The sequence below is a fragment of the Lagopus muta genome, chromosome 8, assembly GCF_023343835.1.
Source record: "Lagopus muta isolate bLagMut1 chromosome 8, bLagMut1 primary, whole genome shotgun sequence".
Classification (NCBI taxonomy): domain Eukaryota; kingdom Metazoa; phylum Chordata; class Aves; order Galliformes; family Phasianidae; genus Lagopus; species Lagopus muta.
The window spans coordinates 17,324,739-17,350,300 of record NC_064440.1 but is presented as its reverse complement, the minus strand read 5'-3'; the positions used below and the strand labels follow the sequence as shown (position 1 = coordinate 17,350,300).

The 25,562-nt window shown below is 36.3% G+C and overlaps 1 protein-coding gene across 9 annotated transcripts in view; it reads left to right on the top strand.

Moving 5' to 3' along the window:
- LOC125696589 (sodium channel protein type 1 subunit alpha) overlaps positions 1 to 25,562 on the top strand; it is a 170,025-nt gene that overhangs the window by 104,496 nt on the left and 39,967 nt on the right. For 4 of the 9 annotated variants that reach the window (XM_048952398.1, XM_048952397.1, XM_048952403.1 and 1 more), the window contains exon 7: positions 19,462 to 19,734. In XM_048952398.1, coding sequence (XP_048808355.1) covers positions 19,462 to 19,734 — 273 coding nt within the window. Of the gene's footprint in view, positions 1 to 5,510; positions 5,827 to 12,677; positions 12,799 to 16,762; positions 16,851 to 17,598; positions 17,728 to 18,241; positions 18,334 to 18,431; positions 18,524 to 19,461; positions 19,735 to 25,562 lie in introns of all 9 variants that reach the window. The other 5 variants (XM_048952400.1, XM_048952402.1, XM_048952404.1 and 2 more) reach the window with 2 other exon arrangements.

The following is a 25,562-nucleotide window of genomic DNA, read 5'->3' as shown; positions in this document are numbered from 1 at the left end:
GCCATTCTCTGGGAGATGTACCAGAGAAATTTATCCAGGCAATGTGTTACCTGTGTGGAATACATCACAAAAGAAAGTGTAGGTACAGAAACCAGCTCTAAACATGCTTGCATGCTTGTGTACTAGCAGCAATAATTCATAGATGTTAGTGCAAATTAACGTATCTAATATTCAACAAACTGTGCATTACTGAACTCATTTATGAGTTCAGAATCATAAAACTTTGGAATGACACAAGGATGGAACCATAGATGTGTTGTACATGTGGCGAAAATTGTGAGAAAGTTTTCAAAATGTAAATACCTTTGTCATTATGTCTTTAAGGCTGTTGGTCAGACTTGCCTTCCACTGACCAAATGAAAAGCAAGTACAAGAATGCTGTCTGTAGGATCAGGAAACACATAGAAGTCATAATTTAGTCTCTTTTTAAGTATGCAGATGCAAATTTGATGCCATTCTAGAGGACAGAGCTATCAGAGTACCATCACTTTTTATTTCTTGTTTCCAAAGTATGGTAATAAGCCAAAATTTTAGAATGTAAATCTTGCCTTAAATTCAATTTTACGTAAATGTAAAAGAAATATATATAACTGACATTGCATAGCCAATATTGCCTTACTTATTTTTTAACAAACATTTTTAACAAAGAAATAGAAAACTATTATATTTTCTAAGGCAAACGGAGAAAGATATTTCAGGCACAGCTTGATAAAATTCAGATTAAATTGGTAACGTTGATTCCCAGTATGTGGAATCATGCATTAATCAAATGAAAAAGCACAGGAAAATTGTTACTCTGTACTGCAGTTATTTGTTACACAAGGTACACTGCAGGAATACAGTGTGCATGCAATTCATTCATCTTGGTGGTAGTCCAGTAGTTCTAGCCTATTAAATGTATTTACTCAGATGGCGTAGTAATCTACATGCCTTGTGATTTGTTCCATTAAAATATTTTTTGTCTTTCTATGGAATGCATAACTAATGTTTTTCAGCTTTTTAAGCCAGAAATGACTCAATTGCAGTTAATGGAATTAAGCTAGCAAAGCAGAAAGCAGAAGAAAGCTCTTTATTTTTAATCTGAAGTAGCGCACAATGGCTAAATTTTTGTTTAGAGATACATTAGTTAAATTTAAAAATCTGATGAGAAATCCAATGGCAGTCTAAATAATACCTAAATGTAAAATTAATGCTGATGGACAAATGCTGTGTTCGTATCATGCAGCCATCTGCATTTGTTTAACTGAGGGAAAAAAAGGATAGGACAAACAGCATAGTTATGGTGAGTGAAGCTTTGGTTTTTTACAAAAAAAGTCTGCAGGTATGTCTGCTTGATTGCAGTGGACGACAGTTCATATACAGATAGTTTGAAGTGATACTGAATTTTCCTCCTGAGTTGGAGAAATTAGCTGGGAGTTCAAACTAGAACTAAACCTTTCCTAATTTTTTTATTTTTTATTTTTTTGCAGTTATTAATACACCTCTAGCAGTATTCAGCTTCTCAAGTGAATTTGTGTTATACAACAGAGAAATAGCTCTAGGAACAGGGAATTAGAAGCTGTAACTGCCTTTCCTAATTAAGGCTTCCCATTAGGCTGCCTAGTTTATGTTTTCTTATGGGCATTCTTTCTGTTCCAGTAACTCTTGGTTTAATTCCTGCATAGTGATGGCAGAGCAATGTAAAGAGAAATCTGATGGTCTGTTGCCTGTGGTACTATAAGAGTTTTGCTGATTGATGGAAAATGTGTCATTGAATTATGAAAGCTGATGGGGGAGTTTAGCACATATACCTGTGTAATGAGATGTAAACTAAGCAATTATACATAAGTGTGGATATCACAGACATTTACTGTATTTCCTCTCTCCGGGTCCTGTTTTTTAGCTGTTGGGCAGACTAGACTGGGACACTAAACTGTCTTGCTAAATCACGTAGTTAACTATGGGTATTTGTGACTCTGTGGCAAATTACATAGTGATCCTGTCACCTTGTGTGCCAGTATCCTTCTTGGGCATTACCTTAGGTGATGGAAGTGGCTAACTGTAATGCATAGGCTTTTGCTTGATCTAGAATATACTATATTTTCAGTATTTCCAATAATTCACATATTTACCCTTTCTTTAAAAATAATATGCATGAAGTAAGTATAGTTGGCCAAGTTCAAGTAGTCTAATACAAGCAAATCCGTGTACCCAGATATGCTTTAGCCATGCAGAGAGGAAATATCAAGAATGCAATATTAAATGGTATAGAAAAATCTATTATCAGTCTGGTAATGTGCATGTTTCTCTCATAAATCTGATCATTAGAAATAAATTTAATTTTGTATGTGAGCTATGGGAAGTCATGAAAAGTTGTTTATTCTTAATATTGTAATTTGATTTCTGTCCCTTTGCATTGCTTCAGATAGACTACTTTGCTTCAGAGCTACCTGTGGAAGTATGATGGATTTAAACAGGCCAGATGCAGACTTGGCTTTTGTGAAGAAAGGAAAAGGTGTTTCTCCTCAGCTAAGGCCTCGCATACAAAGTTGTATCAGTTGGCAGTACCTCCCCTCCACACTTTGTTGAAGTTTTCTCAATCTTATTCTGCATTCTGATGGCATGAATCATAATGATTAATTGCTGAACCATGTCAGTAAACAAAAACAAACAAACAAAAAAGAAAATTCCATAGAAATCTGGGCTGTGTGGTAGATTGATTTATCTTTATTTGTAGTAGCTGCACTCTTCAGGCTGTGCCTTGAATCAGCCAGGTGACATTCCCTGTGTTTATCACTGATACTCTCACTAATACCCAGGAATTATTTTTTAAATGAAAATGAAGATTACAGTATTACCTCATTGCACTTCCAAGTATTAATACTCCTCTTTTAGTTATGAAGACATGGAGAACATGAAAGCTAAGATAGATGTTTATCAAGTTAGGAAATAATCTTGTTAAAACAGCCTCTTTTTCAGAAAGTTAAATACTACCTAATTAATTTTCTCAAACATCAGTGTGCAGCTGTTTTGGAACAACTTTTAGATGAGGCAGGTGAAATTTGAAGACTCTGGGAATTTGTAAAAGCTCTATGAATATTTGAGCTTGAGTTATTCTGTTAGCGTGCATAGATGTATGACTACACAAGGAATACAGTAGATCAGATCCATCAGGGAAGTGTTAATACAATTGCAGGCATGTTGCCCAGATGGTCAATGTGTGAATAGCTGCTCCACAGTAGTTCTGGATGCCTCGGACTTAATATGCATGGGCAGATCAACTATGTGTTTAGTAATACACATACAGCTGAATAACTTCAGACTTCTCCTGCATGTGGTTTACAAATGGTCTGTACACACAGAGTATTTTGAGTGTGTGTAGGAATTATTTGACTTGAAACAGTGCGTACAGTACTAAGTAAATACGAATATATTTTGCTTGTGACATTTCAGAACAAACACAATGACACTATTCTGAAAATTTCTGAGTAACTTATTTTCCAAAATTTTGCCTCTTAGTACTAATTGTAGGGGCCAATACTTCATAGGTTGTTTGGTGTTTTTTGTTTTGCTTTTTTTTCTTTTAAAGGAAATCAGCATCTTTTAAATTTTATAGTGAGAAATCTTCATCTCAGTTATTTAGAATCTGTTCCTCTGATTATGGGTAATGGTTCTATATACCCGGAAGAAGTATATATATTTTTTTCTCAGAAAACCGGGTTATAGATCATATACAAAAGCACTTTGATCCCTCTGCTCTGAGTTATCTACTCTATTCTGCTACTCAATACATGTGTGATTAAAATGTTTGTGCTTACCTTGGCATTAACGATGTACATGATTATCATTAATACGCATAAAACAAAGCTTCTGTTTTATTTCCTTTTAATCTGTTGATATGTTCCCCTCACAGCTATGACTTGTGTTTTTACTTCTCTGTCATTCGATAACTCTTATTTATTTTGAAGTGTACTGCTTTGTACTGAGCATTCAGTTTCCTGAAAGTCTAAGTAATCATTTCGCAAAAACCACAGCAATGAGTGACGAGTGCAATTTCACAGAATCACAGAGTCATAAGGGTTGAAACGGATATCTCTGGATATCATCTGGTCCATGAGTGTACCACCTTTTAGCCTGCTTGATATGAATTGGGTGAAAAGGAATTGTCTTGGGCCACATACAAAAAATATAGTCTACGTATTATAGTATCAAAACATTTTGTTATATTTTTTCTTTTCATAGAAAGAAGAGCAACAAAACATAAAAGTAGTAGGATATTTGACCTTTTTTTGTGAAACTAATGCATCGGGCTTTTTCAGTGGCAGTGGTTGCAATTGTTAGTGAGTTCTCAATTGTTCTTCAGAGATTTTTAATGAAATATTATTCTTCCTGTGCTTCACAAATGTACATACTGCCAATTAACAATGATATGATTATTTCATGATTGGGTGGTGAGTGATATTTTTCTCTAGTAAAATAAGGCTTATAAAATTCTGGTAAAGGGGCAGGATTTCATTTTTGAGTTGAATGTCTGATTGCAACTCTATACATTCTATATGAAAATCTGCAGGTAACGTATTGATGTTGACTGAAAATGGGTGCAAACGTAGAAAAAAAAAAAAAACATGATTTTTTTGGCAATCTTGAAATCTATTCTCCAATTCATTATCAAAACACGGAGCGAAGCTGTATATTTTTTGCTGTTCACAGAACTGTGTTTAGCCAGTGTATCAAAATGCATACAGTTATTTGCCATAACTTGAGTTAGCAGTGCACTGGGCCCTCCCTGTTCCCAGTTTCAGCCCAGACAGTGACGACTGCATACTGCTTCTGTTTGGTTGTTGTGAACAATCAGTGAGGGCCCAGGCCTGGGCAACTCAGCTGGGCAGAGCCGGTGCCATATGGTGGAGGGCAGCCATAGGACAGGCTTAGCCCTGCGGGTTGAATATACCTGCAAAAGCAAGTTCCCCAGTGTAGTTTGCACAGGGCAAAATGGCATCTGACATGAAAGTGCCTGTGAAGCAAAGATGTGTCACTGAATTCCTCTTCTGTGGAAAAAGTTGCACCCATTGACATTCATCAATGTTTGCTGAATGTTTATGGAGACCAACAGTGGATGTGAAAGCAGGGAGGGATGGATGGTGTGTTTCAACAATGGTGACAATGAGATGGAGTGAGATGGAAGGCAAGGCATTTCCAGATGGCAGTGCACAGCTGTCACCTCCACTGGAGCAGATTTTTATGAGCATGCAGGTTTGCTCGTTACTGGAAAAATGTGTGGCTAATGGTGGTGACTGTGTTTAAAAATAATGTTTTGTAGCTGAGAATTTGCTCTATCAATAGTGTTATTGTGCTCTTTGTATCTGTTGTAGTTTCCATGGAAATAAGTAGAAGGTATTCGTAGGTTGCTCCAAAAGTAATATTTTAACATTCCAACATAAAATAAACAAAAGCATTTCAAAATAAATGTTGTAACTTTCTTATTCATTGATTGTAACATGTTTGTTTATTTTTTTTCTGCTTCCCTTTAGTATTTTCCTATGCAGAAGAATAAATGGTAATTAAAATGTGCAGGATGAAAAGATGGAGCAGCCAGTGCTTGTACCACCAGGACCAGACAGCTTCCAATACTTCACTAGAGAGTCTCTTGCAGCTATTGAACAACGTATTGCTGCAGAAAAAGCTAAGAATTCTAAACAAGATCGTAAAGATGATGATGAAAATGGGCCAAAGCCAAACAGTGATTTGGAGGCAGGAAAAACACTTCCATTCATATATGGTGACATTCCTCCAGGAATGGTGTCTGAGCCCTTGGAAGATATGGACCCATATTATATCAACAAAAAAGTGAGTCTAATATCAGTCCTGTTCATATCAAAATGTTTGGAGAGCTTTATCATACTTGTTTCATTCTCTTACTGTGAGTAAAATAGTTTCTTCATCTGTTAACTGACACCAGTGTGGGAAAACACCATTCTAATAATGTGGAAACAGCTAATCATTGTTAAAATATTTAGCACACAAGAATGGAAAATGTTTGATGCCATTGATAGATATTCATTCTACCTCCCAGAAAGTAAATATATATTTGACATCTAGTTATAAAAATTAAATTTAGCTAATGCATAATAAGTGGTCATGGCACCAAGCCTGCTGAAGCTGAAGAAGTATTAGGTCAGTGCTCTCAGAAATATAGTTTGAATAGGTGGTTTTCTGTGGAGCCAGGAGTTGGGCTCGTTCATCCTTGTGGGTCCTCTCCAACTTGGGATATTCTATGATTCTATGTTTTCAAAACACATTCATCCTCATGTGCTGTTGGCAGATCAGTCTTCCTGCTTTCTGTAATGAGAAATTTTACAACTGTATAATTTTTAATATTAAATCAATCAAATTGGCAGCAAATGTGACATGATGACTGACTGTATAATTTGGTTATGTAGTGGATGTAGCAGGGTATAAATAAATAGAGTGAAAATCTAGACTCCTATACACAGCTCTCTTAAACAGTAGCGAAGTGCTCATCATCTCCAGTGGTACAGAATAGAAGCCATCATCCTTAGTGGATATTAACTTTTCATCATTTGCTTTTAATATGCATTGACATTTACACATATTTGTATCTTCTGATATAATTGAACATGTATCAAATGAACAATTATATCAAAATTATATCAAAGCTGAAACACAGTACATAATCTTTGATTGTAAACAAATGTAAGGATTCTAGATGTAGCGATAAAGAACCTACACAAACATATATATTTTATAGATTGAATACTTTGCAAACTTGAAAGAGTGAAGGTTTTGTCATTGATAGAGGAATTAGTCGATGTTCGGATGAGGTTGCCTCCCTCTGGGAACGAGTGTTAATAGCCGTGAAGGAAAAGTATCCCTTCAAAAATGGCTAATTTCACAAAAGAAAAAAACATAGAACCATGACAGATTTACTGAAACTGAATACACCCATGTGTCATTCTGTGTCTAAGGTTCTTTACATTTAAAATTAACAGCATGAACCAACATTTTGGTCCCAGGAATCAGGTGATTTCAAATTCTAGGGAAAATTTTGGAATCAGAGAAACATAAGGATAAGCAGGAAGTATCACAAGAAGAATCTAAAACTGATATTAAGGTTTCTGGTGGAAGTGGCCTTCAAAGGCTCTGGAATCCTTCCAAGCTAATTCTGTTGCACTGCCTATACACAGCAGAAAAGGCTTACAGTCTAGCAAGATGGCTAGCTTGGGTGATGCTTTAATTATTAGATACTGGGATTATGAAACTCTATAAATATCAAGACAGGAATTATTTTGATTTGCACAATATGCTGTGCTCTGAGTGTCTTTTAGCTTGCTAAATTTTATGTGATTTATCAGTCTGATTTTGACAAGAGAGAAAATACTATGTGAGAGCACAATATTTTTATCTTTATTATTTGATGACTCTGAAAGAGCCTTTATCTGCCATTCATAATATATAAAAACTTCTCTTTAAATCTCAGTTCTACTTTTACAAAGATGAAAGATCCGTTTCTACAAAATCAGGTTTTGTGGAGTTCCATACTGATTGCATCTGACTGATTATGATACAAAATCATACAAAATTGTATCTCTACCTGCCCAGAACTCATCCTGGATGTTTATAGACAAATCAATCAGTCTTCTGTGTCTGAACAGTGAGAACTGTGAAGATGTGCTAGGAATGACCTACAGGTACTTTTCTTGAGCCCTTAGAAATTGACAAGCCATTTAGCCCATTCATTGGTGGAACTGAAAACCTACTGCATCAGGCAAGTCTGCTAGCTGAAGGTATTAAATCAAGTTTCTAGATCTGGCCTATGTGAAAGGAAGAATCTTTTTATTTGCACGCTAAATAACGTCTACAGGCAAGTCACATTTGCAGTACTGCCTGCTGGCATTTTCTTCTCTGTGCTCAAGTCCACGGATCTGCTCTATGCAAGGGATTCAATCTTCTGCAAAATAGCAATAGAAACAGCTTTTTCAGTCAAATACAAGACAAAGTTTTCTCACCCATTACAATTCTCTCCATTCTTCCTTCCTTCAGTGGGAGGAAAATAGGTTTTCCTGACATAAATTCCAGCATTAAAATATCTAAATCCTAGATTTTCTTATCTACTTTTATGTGAATTCTGAAAACTTTTTTATCTTGCTAGATAAATCTTGATAGAGAAAAGCCTGAAGCAGAAGAGAACAACTCCAGGACGAGCCAAAGCACTCTTAATGCTTAGTATGTTCACCTCTGTACCATTTCATGTTGCAGATTTTTCTTTACTCCTCTCTGAATTCTGTCCTATAAAGTCAAGGAGTCAAGCAGCATACACTATCCCAAAGTAACAACCTGACAATTGCTGCATGATAGTTAGTGATTATATATTGCTGCCTGGGGAAGCATTTATCTGAAATTACATGGGTCTAAAGAAGTGATACAGAATGAAGGAAAATTACTATTTGTTAGAAAGAGTTAGGACAAGTATATGGATTAGTAAATGCCGCTATTGTGGATCATCTCTGTTAAGATGTGCATAAACGATATCTGATTCAGCCACAGAACATCTAAAAGTTTGACTTCCAAACGTTCAAATAGGCTACAACAATGGTTATCTACAGCGTTTGTCAAATGATTCTAATAATCGTATTCACTGTATTTCTTCAGAAAATCTAATAGGCTGTAGAAATACCCTCTTTATTCCAAATTTGAGTCATAAGGAAAATCATGCATCAGTTACTTGATATCTGTGTATTGCATCACACTAATTGGTCTGGTGGTGGGTTTTTTTGTTTGTTGTTTTTTTCTTTCTTTGGAAGGGGAATAGGGAGTCTTCTTTGCTGGGTAATATGAATCAGCAGGGCTGAGCTCTTCCCTAAAGGTCTAACTACTAAGTAATTAACAGAAGTCTGCCACCTATTTTGCCATACTCAGGCAGTTTTATTTTCAGAATGATACTTTTCACTGTACTGCATATGAGATCAAATTGAAATTATGTTTTGGTATCTTTGTTTCTATGCAAAACTTATCACCAAAGAGGATGTATCAATAAATACATTAAATAAATATTAACTTAAAGATGAACGGAATAGGCAAAAATAGCACCTAATAGCAGTATAGATTTCCACTGTACTTCAGCTAGCCTTAATGCCAGCAACTGGACCATGGGAACAAAATTCATCTATTACAATTTAATACCCCTCCTTAAATTCTTATGGTTTTATTATAATGAAGTGCCATTGTACATGGTGTTCAGTAATGCTGGTCTTTGGAACTGTCAAGTTTAGCATTCTAAAACTTTGCTCACTTTTTGTCTTCTACTCCTGTTTCAGTGCAAATCTGTGTGTTCCAAATACAATGGCGACTGCCTGTTCATGGTGAAGCTGCCATCACAAAGGATCAGGGAGGTTCATATCACTATCTATTGAGAAAGGATCAGCTGGAACCCTTTCAGATCCTCATGTGCAGGCATGCTTCAAAATCTCATCCACTTGGTTTCTTACCTTAAAGTCTGGCTATTTTATCTTGAAGCTAGGCTGCTTCATTTAAAAGGAGCGAAAGAATAGCTGGAATTAAATGGGCCCTACTTCATTTTTCTCCTGCTGTAGTGTAGATTTAGCATTGCTGCTGATTGCCTCTGCCCACCCTGCCTCTTGCTGATTGATGCCTGTCAGAAGAGCTCTGTCCTTTTGTCCTTGGTTACACCAGTTGCCTAATCCTATCAAACCATACTTCCTGGATTCCCAGACTTGATTTGTCTTGCAGAAGGAAACAAAAAAACCTGTAAAATCATTTTACTTAACATAAGAAAAAGTGAATGCACTGGTGATCTTAAATATCTTTTATAGTTTCAAATGAAAGAATTTTGAAGATAAAAGTTCCAGTAACACAGAAAAACTAAGATCTAGCTAGAAAAAAAAAAATACTTTCAACAGGCAACCACAAAACAAGAAAAAGCCAATTTCAGAAATGCCACAAGTCTCTTGTGCTGGCCCTCTCTAGGGCTTTCCCTGAGAAACTATTTGGGTGCTAAGACTAAGAAGCTGGCACTACAGAAGGTGCTGTGGGTTTTGAGATAGTGTTTATCTAACCATGGGAAGTGGTAATGCAATGCAGTAGTGCTCAGCCTTCAAGAAGCTGTTTCAAAGCCAAATGAGAGTTTTGGCTTTGAAGCAGTTTCTTCCCCCTGGTAGCCCTGGTACGACTGCATTTTCTCAGTTTGGGTCAAATATGGCAAAAATTATAGAGCTGGAAGCCAGTTTACAGGCACAAAGCTGCAAATTAGACCCTTCTCTTTAGATATTTCATTGAATTTAAATTTACACTGGAATACTTTGAGTCTGAGCCTTTATAAAATGATAAAGCCCTTTATGAAACAAAAACCCTGGAAAGTATAAATAATCTTCCACATATGAATATTAATCTTATAATTTATTTAGAATTTATTTCTCAGAGTATATCTACTTTGTTCTGTCAGATTTGGGTAGAATGTTTCATATTCATCCACACCCCCTGCACACTGCCTTGCATCTGGAATGAGACTGGGTGCAAATGCAGGAAGCTTACGCAGGAGTTGGACATTAGCTGTAATCCCTGTTTCTGCATTTTTAGGAAAATTCTTGACAAGATACAATTTTAATTCATTTTAAAGGCTAGAAGTCAGTGGACCAATGCAGTCATTTTCAAGGTTCCCATCACAGAAATGTTTTGGATGAAAAATTAAAACTGAAATAGAAATTGTAAGTTTTGCTGGTTCTGCTTATGCAGGGCAGCAGAAAGTGGAACAACTAAAATAGCAGCAGCTTTCAACTGAAACTGGAGTGGTGCCAGCATGCTGTTATTTTCCATAAGGCACGTTAGAAAAGAAATGTGTGTTTAATATGCTTGTGTTCAAAGATTTTTAAAAAGATGTAGGTTGGCTAAATGTAGGTGGTGTAGTTTTAGATGCAAAGCTGGTAGGAAGTGTGATTTTTATTATATTTTCTCAACTACCTCATAGCTGCAGAAGCTGTTATTGTGAGCTGTGAGGCCTGGGGGCTGGGGCCAGATCTGAGAGGGAAAATTCACCATGGCCCTTGATAAATGGTACCAAAACCCATAATTCATCTGTTTGGCTACTCACGTATTTAAAATGAAACCTTAATTCAAGGTCAAGTGAACTGCAGTTACCCTTGAAAGGTCATTTGTTTTCTGTAATCTAACTGGAAATATAATTTAGGAGCATTAGCTCAGTTCTTATCCTGCTGTTTGGTTTCATCCTGCAGATTCTCCATCTCTGTGCAGAAGCAGGAAAAACAAATGCCTCTCATAGCTTTACTACATATATTGAGTTGGTGTTCAAGATTCAGTGTTAATGACACTTAGTATTAAGGGCTTTGATCTGTGTTACCAGGCATGCTGCATAGAGCCAGAACAGAGGCAGCTCAGGGAAGAAGACAGAAGGTGATTTAGGGCTGGGAGAGCTTTTACTCAGTACTCATCCCCTTCTACTCTGCCTTCTGTTCTTGGTATCCACCACAGGCTTGTGGAAGCCATTATTTCTGCAACTCCCTCTGCCTCCTGGATGCTGCTAGCAATTGGTATCATTACTTCCTGGTCTGTACACACTAAGCATCGTGAATATAAGCAGACTGAAGAGCTGTCTTCCTTGAAAATTCTTGACGTGTTTTTCTCAGACTTATAGCCTTCCCAGAAATAGTTCTGTACACTGCTTGCCATCAGTCAGTAAACTTCATGTCTTGCTCCACCTTCACAGATAACCAGAAGAGATCAGTATCTCCTTTCTCACATTTCCAGTGGCATCCTAGCTTACGGCTCACTTCTTCAGCAATGTAATGATAAGCAAGGAAGCTTTATCATAGTTTGTCCAAGAATAAACAACCCTAACAAAACAGAAAAAGCAATTTTAGAGATTTCTCATTGCTGGTTTCTTCAATACCTTTAATTCTGCTTGAATTTAGGCAGTAATCCTTGTGCATGCAGATCTCTTCCAAATTACCAATTCTTCCTTCTGCAGTGCTTTTTGTTCTCTTTTTGTTTGTTTCTACATTTGAAGATCACCTCAGTGCCACAAAGCAACTTGGCAGTCTGCATTCCCAGTGTTGTATTGTCAGTTGTTGCAGCCACAATGGGCTGCACTGTAAGCAATTTTTTTCAAAGTTTCCCTGAATTTTATGCACTTGTTAGTGGTTAAAATAAAATCTAACACGATGTATGTGTTCTGGGAAGGATTTACACCTTTAAAATACAGTTTTGCAGGGTGGTCATCTGGGATGTGTTTCTTATTCTCCTCAGGTAAGGTATACTTGGATGCCCACAGTCCTCAGAGATTCATGACTACATGTGTTATTCCTATTTCTCTTTATCCTTAGCACAAGCTTTGGAAACTATAAACACAATTAAAATTTTTGTTAATCATTTCTGCATCTTTTGCTACAAGAAGTGAATAATATAACTGATATTGCTTAACAAAGCAGTATTACAAAGCATTAATGAAATGAATGTTCTATATTTAAAATTATATTTTTGGACATCAGGTAAGTACTGGCAGTAAGTTTTATTTCAAAAGTGTGTCATGCGTTTTGTATATTAACTATTCAAAAATTCATGAATTTGCTGACTGTCATTTAAAAAGGTTTAAAATAAGCATCTACAGTGAATACACACTTACAAAAATTTTTGTTTTTCTTTTTCAGACTTTTATAGTATTGAATAAAGGGAAGGCAATATTCCGATTCAGTGCCACCTCTGCCCTGTACATTTTAACTCCATTCAATCCTCTTAGAAAAATAGCTATTAAAATTTTGGTACATTCATATCCTTTTGCAATTTGGTTCATGAAAAAAACCTCATATTTCTATTTCATTGCAAATAGAAGTTTTTCGTATGTTATTATTTTTTTTCAGCATTAGAATTATGGTAAGTTTCTATCAATACAAGGAAATTTGAATATATTATTTAAATACATTTGATTATATTATTCAAATACATCATAGCTATCCTGTCAAATTTTGATACTTTAATTATGGAAATTTACAGATGGATTAGAAAAATCACTAATCTCTGGATTTGTAAATCTTTTTCATTTTTTAAAACAGTCTTGTTAATTTAAAGACAATTGAAATATGCAGGAATATTTCAGAAAAATTTCTCCAGACTTATGTTAATATTAAATTGTTACATGCTCCTGATTCTTTTTTTGTGCTATGAAGCCTATCAATAGTAGAAGTTATATTTAGTAATGAAAGCATTTTGTACTCATAAATTCCAGAAAAGCTCTCTATTTTAAAATTTTGCAATCTACTTAATTGGAAATATCATAAGCCACTGCCAGAAAGCAGCAGCAGCAGCAGCATAGCAGGCAGTTTGCAATGTCTTTGTATGTGCAAATGATTAATGATTGGGGGATCATAACTGATGGGACTGTGCATGATACAAGGTTTTAGTCTGGTATCTAGATTGGTGCCTGATGTTCATAACAGCTGATGGACATTTCTAGAGAATGAGGTTTTTGTGCAACTTGTTGTACAACCCCAGGAGTGGGAAAGCAATCACCACATGGAAACGTTAGCATAACAGTAAAAGTAGAGCAGTTACTCAAAGGCAGAAGTCTAAGACTTACTAGAGATTGCTGGGGCAATTTTCTAAATATTTTCTAAGTATTTGGCTAAGAAGAATAAAATGGAGGGCTGCTGCTGATTCAGTAGACCTTTTCCTCTAAGCTCTCTCGAAGTTAAAGCAATGAGAGGAGGGATGGAAAGTGCCTGGAAAGAAGGGAGCAGCTGGGGACAGTAAGGAACCTGACAGACCTGCAGGCATCATGGTGATGATGGTGAGAAAAAGGAGCCAGTACTGTCAGATTGAAGTTATTCTTATCTTAAATACAGAAGTGGTTTTTTTCGTTTGTTTTGTTTATTTTTTTTGTTTGTTTGTTTTATCTTAAATGGAAGGACAGGTTTGTGGGGTTTTTTGTTTGTTTATTTGTTTTTAATTCAGTACAAAGCAAACACTGCAAGTATTAATGTGTTTGGTCACCTACAATGTTCCATAATGCATTTTAGGTTTTGGATACTTATATTTTGTCAAGGTTAGCTTATAAGATTAAAAAAAAAAAAAAAAAAGGCAGTAATGTTGTTTACTATTTTTACTAATCCTATGACTTTTATCAGTAAACTCTACAGCCCTGCTTTGAGGCAGGAGTTTGGCATTGTAGTCTCTGTAAAAGAACAGTGCCTTTTGCTTTCAGTGCAAAAGATGTATTTTGAGCACAGTGAAACTGGTGCATCTTGGAGAATCTCCACATACATGTCCTCTGAATTCCCTGAACCTCTGTAAATGGGGCTCCAACCACATGTGCCCAGACACACAATCAGATGTTGTTCACTCAGCAAGGAGTCAGAGTGTGTCTCTTCTAGAGCTCTGAGACTTCTGATATTGTTCTTACTTCACTGTTGGTACCTATTGTAATAGCAGTCCCCAAGAACTGGTAACAGCATGAATTTCTCTGCTGACTCACCCCCTGGTATTCTGCCTGCTTGACTTAAGGTAAATTATTCAATTTTGAAGGCAACACAAGAGTGATGGAGGATGGCCAGACTTATGTAATGAATGGGAACAAATGGAAAAGTTAGAAGAGATGGGGGGTGAGAAGACAAAAAAATGCAGGCAACAGTGGCTGGAGTTGCAGGGTGCAAGGAGTATTAGAAAGGATCAAGGAGAAGCATAAGAGAAAAAGTGGTACCTTGGAAAGTATCTCTATGCTAGCTAGCCTTTGGAAACTGAAATTAGTGATATTCAGTATTTTCTCACTACCAGGAGCTATCTGGAAAACCAACTAGCAGTGTTTTTTGGTTTTTTTTTTTCCAGATTTCCATCTTCCACAAAGTCTATCAGGCAGTAGGCCACTTCATCTGTTCCAGGAAGTGGCTGGCTTGAGGTTGAGCAGTAGCTCTAAATGAAAACCGTTCCTGTGCAGGAAGAGTGTGAAAAAGAAATCGCTATATATCAGAATTGTTCACATATGTGTATAGTTATATTCTTATATAATATAAAATACTAAATTAAGGGAAGTTTAAGATTGTAATACACTCAAAATGTGAGAGAAGTGGAAAAAGAGGCACAGGCACTGAATGTACCAATTATGTTTGAGGTTCTCATATGGGAAAGCATGGCCAGGTTTAAGACTTCAAAGTACATTATCCCAGCTGAGCATCTGTTCATCTGTTCCCTTTAAGAGTGAACAGCACTTTGGCCATGCAAATCAAACCCATGGTGAGTTGTGTACAGACTGAGCAGTGTGCAAGAACCTACCTGTGGCCTTTGTTATTAATGATACAGAGCTGTAAACCCACAATGTACCACACAAAACTAAAAACTCAACTCTCCCAAAAAGGCATTTAACTTCTTTAACTGAAGCTACAAACGTCTCCCAGCTTTATTCCTAAAATTCATAAGGATCCAAGATTTAGATTTTTGTAGATACTTCATTTCCTACATAGCTGAAAGATATAGAATAAAGAAGGAAGAGATCCTTCTGGCAAATTCGATTTGATGCACAGTGCTGATTTGCTCAGAGAAGACAGTGCTTCATGTCTACCAAAGGAGTTTTTTAGGCCTTCTTCAGTCTGATTTCTCACTTCTGAACACTGGCCATTTTGATTTAACATTCTTTCTAAGTAGCTTTGTATGTGATATACATGGTGATAGAGCTCTTTGCTTAGCCCTATAAAAGTCATGACAGCTTTCTTTATGCTTCAGCATCAAACATATGTATTTAGCACCAAGAATATTATCTGAATGGATAGTGTTTATCCTACTGGCATAGATCACATTTCTGCCATTTTTAAGAATATTCCTAAAATAAGAATCTTGTTTGTTTTCCAGAGTGCTGTATTTCTAATTACATTTTATGTACTTTGTTTTATGAGATAAATGAAACTTCCAGGAGATATCTCCATGTTTTTCAACTACCAAAATTAATTCGCTTTGGACAAGGAAATTTCTCAATTAAATAAATTCAGAATCTTGAATCCTGCCTGTGGACTGTGCACACAAGCACCATCTAGGATAATAATTAATTATTCTATGCAAATAACAATGATTTTTGCTATTCAAAGCTTGTATGACAATGTAATCCCCCAAATGAGTTGTCACTTTAATGAAAGGTATCACTATATTTACTGCTTATTCAACAATTTAGATAAATGACACCTATAGAAATTGGGCAGGTAAATCCTTCCCTGTGATTTGAATGTTAACTTGAAAGTATATGCTTGAGTCTGAATGCGTTAAGTAATTATCTGAATGCTAGCACAAATTTTCTGCAAAATTTAGGTTGAAATGTAACTTTTCCTCCTCCTCTTTCATTTACAGTGAAGGTTGCTCTTTTGTTTGCTTAGTTATATTTTTATGCTAAAAAAAACCAAAACAAAACAAAACAAAAAACCCTCAAACTAAAAAATGCTATGTACCTATTATTTTTTTTTTAATGAAATTATAATTCTTGGGCTCTTACATGCAACTTCATTTGTAAATACTTTTCATGCAAGTATTTTTAAGGAATATAACATATAAAAAGATGACTAGAGGAAAAATTAAAGTCAAACGTTTGGCATAAAGGTGTATGTAATATTGCCTATTTTCTGCTGCCATCGTGTGGCTACTTTGGATCAGGTTTTAGTCTACACAATTACAAATGGTAATATTTTACTGCACTTAAAATCTCTGGTTGATGTGACATTGCTTGAATTGCTATTGTAATTCCCTTAACTATGATTTACATTATTCAGCATGCTTATTATGTGCACTATTTTGACCAACTGTGTGTTTATGACCATGAGTAACCCTCCGGACTGGACCAAGAATGTAGAGTAAGTTGCACATTTTACTTAAAGATATCCATGCCTCTGACAGTTCCTCAGTAAGTCAGTATGCTTGCAACTGCAGTTGTGTGCTGGCTGGAACTATCATGAGATAGTATTTCCTCTCTATACTATGTAGAAATGTTGGATAATTATTCAAATCTATTTCTGGGAGAATATTTGGGTTGACAAAAATAGAAGTTATTTATGGATATTGTTGTACTTGGATTCCACTAGTTCTTTATTATCTTCATGGTTTAGCATCTACACCATGTGTTAATGCCACTACATTAAGAGTAGAACTGTGGCTATTTGTAGATGCCAGGTAAAGACAGCATATATCCACATGTATTCTTAAAGTGAAATGTATTCTTAAAGTGAAACTTTATGTGCATGCTTGTATTCTCCCTTTTCTAAAGTTAATACTAGTTGGACTCGATTTTAGTGGTTCTGACAGTATCCAGTATCTTATGCTCACAATGTTCTTGGATCACGGAATGGATGTAGTATAATTTTAAACTGAGTGTCACTGATAATTTAAAAAAAAAATGTTATATATTTTATGGTTTTATTTTATGGTTTTATTTCTTTGATTTATGCATAAGATCAGTAATTCTGTATTTAATGTGCATGAATTCAGAAATATATACAGTAAGTATAAAGCATGTCAGAAGACACTGCTTTTTACCACATTTCTTTTCAGTGCAAATGTAGAATATTATTACTTATTTCAATTAATTTTTCTTATATTTTCCAGGTACACCTTCACTGGAATATATACGTTTGAGTCGCTTATAAAAATTATTGCAAGAGGCTTTTGCTTAGAAGATTTTACTTTTCTTCGAGATCCATGGAACTGGCTCGATTTCACTGTCATTACCTTTGCGTAAGTTTTTGTTTTTTTCTTTTTCTTCAAAAGTAAAGGGCAAAAAGGGCATGAAATTAGTATCAATACATATCAATTTCATCAAATAGAAATACTTCTATGAATTTACTTTGTCTAAAACAATTTTCACATTCTAATGTGAATATATTGATGTAAAACATAAATACTGCGGAAGCCATTAGTTCAGTTAGTATTAGGCTAATTTCATGTCCTGCGTTTTTTTCTCTGAGCAGAAAAGGAGCATCCCTTTGACTTCATTCCACAAACTTACCAATCTAGTCTAGATAAATTTTAGGCTTTCAAAGTTAAATCACTGTGATTCACTTCAGAGAAGTTAAAATTAACTGAAGGCCCTGAAAGCATATTAATGCAAGGCAAACTGCAATGAAAGGTAAACCTCTGACTGTTGCTATTTAATTTTTTGCTAAAAACGCCAAAGTGGTCTTGATGAAAGACCCAAGTAAGTAGCATAAACTTTGCCTAAATTCTGAATAACTGTGATTTAATCCTACAGGTATGTAACAGAATTTGTAAACCTAGGCAATGTTTCAGCTCTTCGAACTTTCAGAGTATTGAGAGCTTTGAAAACTATTTCTGTAATCCCAGGTAAGAAGTAACTGGTGTAAGGTGTTAGGCCCCTTGTACCTCCCAACTGTTCCTTTTTATCCTGTCATTGTGTTTGTGTGTGAACTCCCCTATTACAGATATGTGACAGAGTTTGTGGACCTGGGCAATGTCTCAGCGCTGAGAACATTCAGAGTTCTCCGAGCTTTGAAAACAATATCAGTCATTCCAGGTGAGAGCTAGGTTAAACACTGAGGCTGACTGTTGTTCCACAAAGGCTATACTCACGTTTTTGAAGCATAAGCCTTATTTCTTTCCACAAAAAAAAAGAAAAAAAAAAAAAAAAAAGCAGGAATTGGAAGATATCAGAATTTACTGAAATCTCTGATTCATTGCTTTTTAACATGAGCTCTTTCCTTTTGAAATCAGCCTTTGAGTTTAACAGATTCTTGCATGAGACATTGCAATACAAAGCGTGTGTGGTTTTCACCTTCTGATGTCAAGCTTTCTTCTCCACATTCAATGAATATCAGTTACCCTGAAGTTTTCTTACCCATATGTATTTTACCTACATGATGTTGTGTCGTATTTGTTGTGGATTTTGTGTCTTAAAAATAGAACTGTTTTAAATGTTGATTAAGTAACAAAGTTAATGGAATAAGATAATAAAGAATAGCATGGGCATTGCATGGGGGATTTATTATCTTAAACTTCTATGATTTTCCAAACCATCTCCAGTTTTATAGCATTAAATTTAACTGAATTTTTTTATAAACAGGCTCTTTACTACTGTCTTCTAATTCTAGTATGTTATAAAACTGTTAATAGCAAAGGTTTGGGGCAAGAGGTATTGACAAACAAAAAGAAAGAAGACTTTTCTGCAAGATTCATGTATAGCATGAATAACAAAGTCACTTGTTTTAGTATTAAAACAAGTATTTTGAAATATATGCAACTCATTCCATTTACTGTTTCAAATGAACATACACTTTGGCTTTTTATTCATTTTCACAAGTGAAAAAGCTCTTCACAAAAGTGTTATTTCACAGACATTATGATCATTTATTTGGGCTTCTGCATGAAATCTATAACTTTACTGGGAGATACTGTCATTTTTTATGCTTTAAAAATCTTTTGAACACCAGAATAAAAATTCCTTTACATTTTCAGGCTTGAAGACTATTGTGGGAGCCCTAATTCAGTCTGTGAAGAAGCTCTCGGATGTTATGATCCTGACTGTGTTTTGTCTGAGTGTATTTGCACTAATAGGGCTGCAGCTGTTCATGGGCAACTTGAGGAATAAATGTCTGCAGTGGCCTCCAGAAAATTTCACTCTGGAAACAAATATAACTTCCCAGCTCAACAGCACCATTGGTGAAAATGGTACACTGGTTAATTCAACAGTGACTCCATTTGACTGGAAGGGGTACATTGAGGATGAAAGTAAGTATTGTCAGCATAATTGTTATTAAAATGTTCTATAAATGGCTCAGTTCTTAAGAATAAGATATATTTCAAAGCAAGTTTATCAAAGACTATTGTGTCATTTCTGACAGATATCAGAGACTTCTGACTTCCAGTGAGAGAATCCAGTGAAGTGCTTAGAATTATCACCACACATCCATTCTTGTACTTCACCACTCCCATACTTAGAAAAGTTTATTTATGGTCTGACATAACTTTATGTTAAAATTTAAGTTTATTGTTCTTATCAGCTTCACCACAGGCCTGAAAAATAAATTATTCCCCAACCTTAATTAGTGTCTCTGAGATAGTTAGAGACTGCACTCAAGTTACCATGCTCTGTTCTCTTCACTTTCAATCTTTTTTCCATCATGTTTTTTCTCTGAAGATTTATTTTTTAGATCTAAATCTCTCTTCTGTATTCTTTCTTGCTCATAAACATCCTTCTTATGGCACAGAAGCCACGTCCAAGCATTTCACCTCCCTGTGTTGCCTGGTGGTTGGGTTAAGCTGGCAAGAGGCAGTCTAGAAGGACTGTGCTGCAGCATAGTAACTTGTGCTTTATATATCTTCTGCTAGTGCTTGCCTTTGTTTACAACTCTAGCATCATTAAATCAAGTTCAGCTTGTGATCTTCCTGCCTCCTGAATCTTTTACAGACATTAAACGCATTAGGTTTTCACTTTATATTGGCACAGTTCACTGTTCCAGCCTGAAAAGCGCCGTTTTCTCTGACTGTCTTTGTGACTCTCCTGGATCTTTTAAATTGTAATGATTTCCTGAGACCTACCTGTCACCCTTATGAGATCAGTATCATTCACAAATTTGACAAGATCATATTAGTTAAAATCTTGAGTAGCACTGATCTCAGACAAGTCTCCTCAGAACTCGTTTTGATGCATCTTTCCATTTTGATCATTTCCCATCATATTTTCCAAGCTAATACGGATAGTTTGGCAAACTGAAAGTAAACAAACAAATGTATTTCAATACAGTTAAATGTGAGATTGCAAACCTAAGATCCTTGCTTTAAATATCAGTACTGGACAATTTGTAGCAAGACAGGTTCACATGCATAAAGAGGGTACTTGGTAGCATACATCATCTCTAAGAATGAAAAAATTGAAAGGAAGAAGGAAAAGTGAGAGGAAAGGGAAAATTGATAACAGTAGTTAGCTGTGAGAAAGTGCTGGGGTCCCCAGGTGAGTTTCATCCCCTAAGTGTTCTTTCCAGTGCAGCAGGTGATTACCCCATACTACTTTTCCCATAGTAACCGTATATTTTTCATTAGAGTCTGCTCATACTCCCTGTGGGTTTTTCATACTTACAAAGCTATTAGCACTAATTGGAACATGCTTTGATCAGGGTGGGTTCTGAATGACCAGTTGAATTTTAAGCTCATACATGCATGTTATAAGGTCACCTAATACAAACCAAAAGCTACAGCAAATAAGTAGGAAAAAGCTGGAGGGGGAAGGGGATGATTTTCACACTGGGGACAATTGCTTTCCATGAACACCTGCTGTAGCAACGCTGTATTTGCAAACATATTTAAAACAAAAACAAAAACAAAAAACCACCATGAGAATAAGCAAATGAAAAACAGGAGAACAAAGGAAAAGTAGTGCCACAGAAGCATTGCAAAGCACTGTCACAGCAGCTTGTGTGAAAGGTTGCAGAGCTGCAACTGAGAGGCAAGATGCAGAAATGTGATTAGAAGGTCCTTAGCAAGGCACCTAAGGCACTTTGGAGCAGACAGGACTCTAACAAATTGAGACTGAAACTCTGCTAAATGGTATCCTGTTCACATAAATAAATTATTGACTAGGAAGGCAGTATTACCCCTGTATTTAGCACTGCTGCAGTTGCTACTGGAATACTATAAAAAGTTCAATTTAGATGGAATGTTGAAAAAAATGGGGGATGTGCAGAAAAGAGTGCAGTGATTAACAGGCTAGAAAACATGCCTTATACCAAGATAGGCCAGAAGCTCAACCTACTTAGCATATCAAAGAGAAAGTTTAAGGGGTGATCTGATCACAGTTAAGAAAAACCTCATGGGGAACAGATATTTCATCACAGACATATCTTTGATCTCACAGGCAAAGATATAACAGGTACAATAGCTGTATGTCAAAGGCAGTTTTCAAATAGAAGTAATTCTAACTATCATCATGCAACTGATCAGTTACCTCGATTGACTTCCATCTAAATTTCTTAAATTAGGATGTAATCTTCTTGTGAAACAATACTTAAACTTGTGAATTCAGAGAGGCCCCATGCTGTAGTGTACAGCAAAGATTAAGCAAGGGAGACTGCATGTTTCAAGGTCAGACTTCATTTTCTGTCTCTTTTAACAAAGAATCTATAAACTAAAGCTCTGATTTCATTTGGCTTCAAGGAGACCCAAAGTCCCTTGAAAAATCTTGCTGCATTAATTATAGAAAATACTTTAATGAATGGCTCCTTCAACCTGTGGTGTTATTTACATAGAAATTCATATTTGTTATGAAATTATGAATCTTATTATAAAGCTAATAAGCTTTTCCTTTCTTACAGACAGTTTCACAGAAAAGAAATGATCTTGCATCTTCCTGTTCTTTTTTCACATTGGCTATTGGGATATGGAAGTGGTTCTTAAACTAGTTGTTTTGCAGGAGAGTAAGAAAGGTCTTAACTGGAACTCAATGCAGTACAATGGCTCTGTCTAGTAGAAATTATAATTGTTTTAAATGGCTAATAGTTGTGTATATTGCACAAAAAAAAGCATATAAGCCACGTGTTTTCCTCTGAGCTCAATTTTGGGAATATCAGTTAGAGAGACTTAATGTAGGCATTGCTGTCATGAATGAGCCAAACACTCTCTTTTCCCATGTTCAGAGATATGGAATCTGATAAAATTAATGGTAGATCCATTTATCTCATTAAGTCTTTCATAAACAAAGTTTTCTGGGAAATAAATATTGCACTGACTGACCAAAGACACATTTTAGTTATCAATTATTGTTTCCTAATATGCATTATGTGTTTCAAGGCATGTTGTGGTACATACTAGGTAGACTGTTAGAGCAATTCTAAAATCTGTCGCTGCTTCTTGTAGAATTATTCATGTGATGCTTACATTATGTACTCTTCTGCTGAACTGCTCAGCTCAAGAACATGAGATCAAATTGTCTTGGCTTAGCAAAGTCTTAAGGGATGTCTCTGTGCCAGCTCTGTTCTTTCTTTCCTTGTAATTGAGTTGAAATATCTATTCTCTCTTTGCCTCTTTCTTTTAGTGCTCTCTCCGTACTTTTAGTTTTTAAATAAAGATGTTTATTTCATCTTAAACATACTGCCAGTGAGTCTTCTATGAAGTAGATGGAAACAGCCTAAAAGAAATAAATGGGCTGATCAGGTAGGTGCGGAACTCTCGAAGACCAAGTCTGATAGAAAAGACAAGTCATCTCCTCAGTCACTTGAAAGGATTAAGAAGCTGCAGTCAGCAGTGCATAGAGATGCATGATATTTGCCTGAAATCCAGAGGAATGGAGTCTCAGGGCCAGCCCAGATGCTTTTCTAGATGTACAAAATCGTTGTTGGACGAGTTTGGTAATGCTGACCCCACCACATGTGGGTTTGTCTCTTCAGTAGTGTTGCAAATGCTTCTTAAGTACGCTTTCTGCTTATCTGATGCCAGATGATCTTGCAAGAGCTGCAAGTTTCCTGCTTTCCTTTGTGCTGGGTTTCACAGGGGTTTCATCCTTGTCCTGTCACTAAAAGAGTGTTCCTCCTCATTAACTGATGATTTTCCTCAGACTATTTACTTATGAAGCACAGACTTTTCTTCAATCTGTGTGAAACATCTCAGTATTTGTTTCATGAAATAACAATTATGCTCAGTCATTACCCTAAATTTACCCAGACAACTGTAAGTTCCCTTGAACTGAAGTACTTGCCTGCCAGGGATTTTTTTCCACATTTTCTCTCCAAATAAAGGGAAACCAGCCATGTGCCTTGGATGTAGCGAGAGCCTTTTCACGTCACACTGGCAAAATACCATTGTGAATTTTGCATTTAGTTAGGGGCATGTACTTACACAGCTTTGTTCAGCTTGTGTTGTTAGAACAATTTTCCTGTCATGACAATATTTTGAGCATTTGTATCTGCCATCCTGCATAATGTGGTTGTATCAGAGTATGCAGAGAAAGCCTATTGGCTATTGCCTGTGGAACTGGCAGGTCAGCAGGCTTCACAGCACATCTTGTCTAAAGTTTTCACACCAGCCTTCTTCTAGTGGTTTGGTTCAACTACTGCAGTGCTGTTAACGAATGACTGCACTATGTATACTTTATCAGGACAGGTTTGTGTTCTTCCTAACCAGCTGTTAAGTTCCAACATGTTTTAAGCACGATTAGCTGACATCATGCAGAATAAGGTTTCTTTCAAATGGGTCAGCTGTGGTCAGCATCAAGCCAGCTAACTTTCCTACTTGCAGGTCAACACATTGCAATTCTGCAATGCATGCCAACCCAACACGACAGCTGCAGCACAGAGGAGACTGTACCCTGTATGGCCGAGTAGATACTGAAACTGACTCCTTCACAGTGTCAAACACAATCTACATACAGCTGCTAACCTATGGCCTACCTCCTGCGGCCAGCAACATGTTATGCCTATGACTGGTGGCATCTCCTCAAACCCAGTACTCAGTGGTAACCTTCTTCAAGTTTGCTTCTGTAGCAGCCTGACTTCACCAGCACAGTATATGCAGCTACAGCCAAGTTTGAGCTCAGTTGTGCTGGTAGTACTTCAGTTGAGGCCATTTTAAGGAGACCAGCAGGTGGAGCAGAAAACCAGTGGGAGTTTTAATTCTCCTCAGGCAGCAAAAAAGGAACAGTTCAAAAGTGCAGCAGCTGCAGAAGTGCTATTGTAAAAGTCTGCTTTGAGGAGAAAAAAACCAAATTCAAGTAGATAGTGAATGTGCATCTTAATAGGCACAACTTTTTGCTCATCATCTCTTTATTCTTCTAAGGACAGATAGGTCAATGTTGTTGCTGTCTAAACCATCTAAAAAGCCCCTTAAGTTCAGGATTACTAAACAACTTTTGAGATGCTTAGTTACAGAGTGATTTGGTGGAGCCTTCCCATTATTTCTTTCCCAAGGTTATAAATAATTTCAACATATATACATATCACCTACCTACACAAATGAATATTGCAGTTATTTGATTTAGATATATACCGAACTGTATACCAATCATAAGTCGCATTGCAGACTGTGAGTGCCCATAATAGTGAGAGCCCTTGGGAGCCAGATGATTTTTGCAGAGTTCACTTATCATAGAATCATTAAGGCTCAAAAGGTCTATAAGATCATCTATTCTAACCATCAGCCCATTCCTGTTCTAAACCTTGTCCCTCAGTGCCACATCTACTCTTTTCTTGAAAATCTCCAGAGGTGGTAACTCCCTGGTCAGCCTGTTCCAATACCTCACTGTTCTTTCAGAAAATAATTTTTTTGTAATATCCAACATGAACCTCCCCTGGTTCTACTTTAGGACATTCCCTCTCATCCTGTCGCTGTCACCTGGGAGAAGAATCTTCTTCATCAGAACCTCCTCTCAGCTAGTTGTATAGAGTGACAAGATTTCCCCTTAGCCTTCTCTTCTCCAGACTGAACAATGCCAGTTTCCTCAGACACTCCCCATAATACTTGTGCTCCAGATCCTTCACAGCTTCATTGCCCTTCTCTGGACACGTTTCAGGGCCTCAATATTGTCCTTGTAGTGAGGGAGATACAAGATAACTGCCACATGTGTTGGTAAG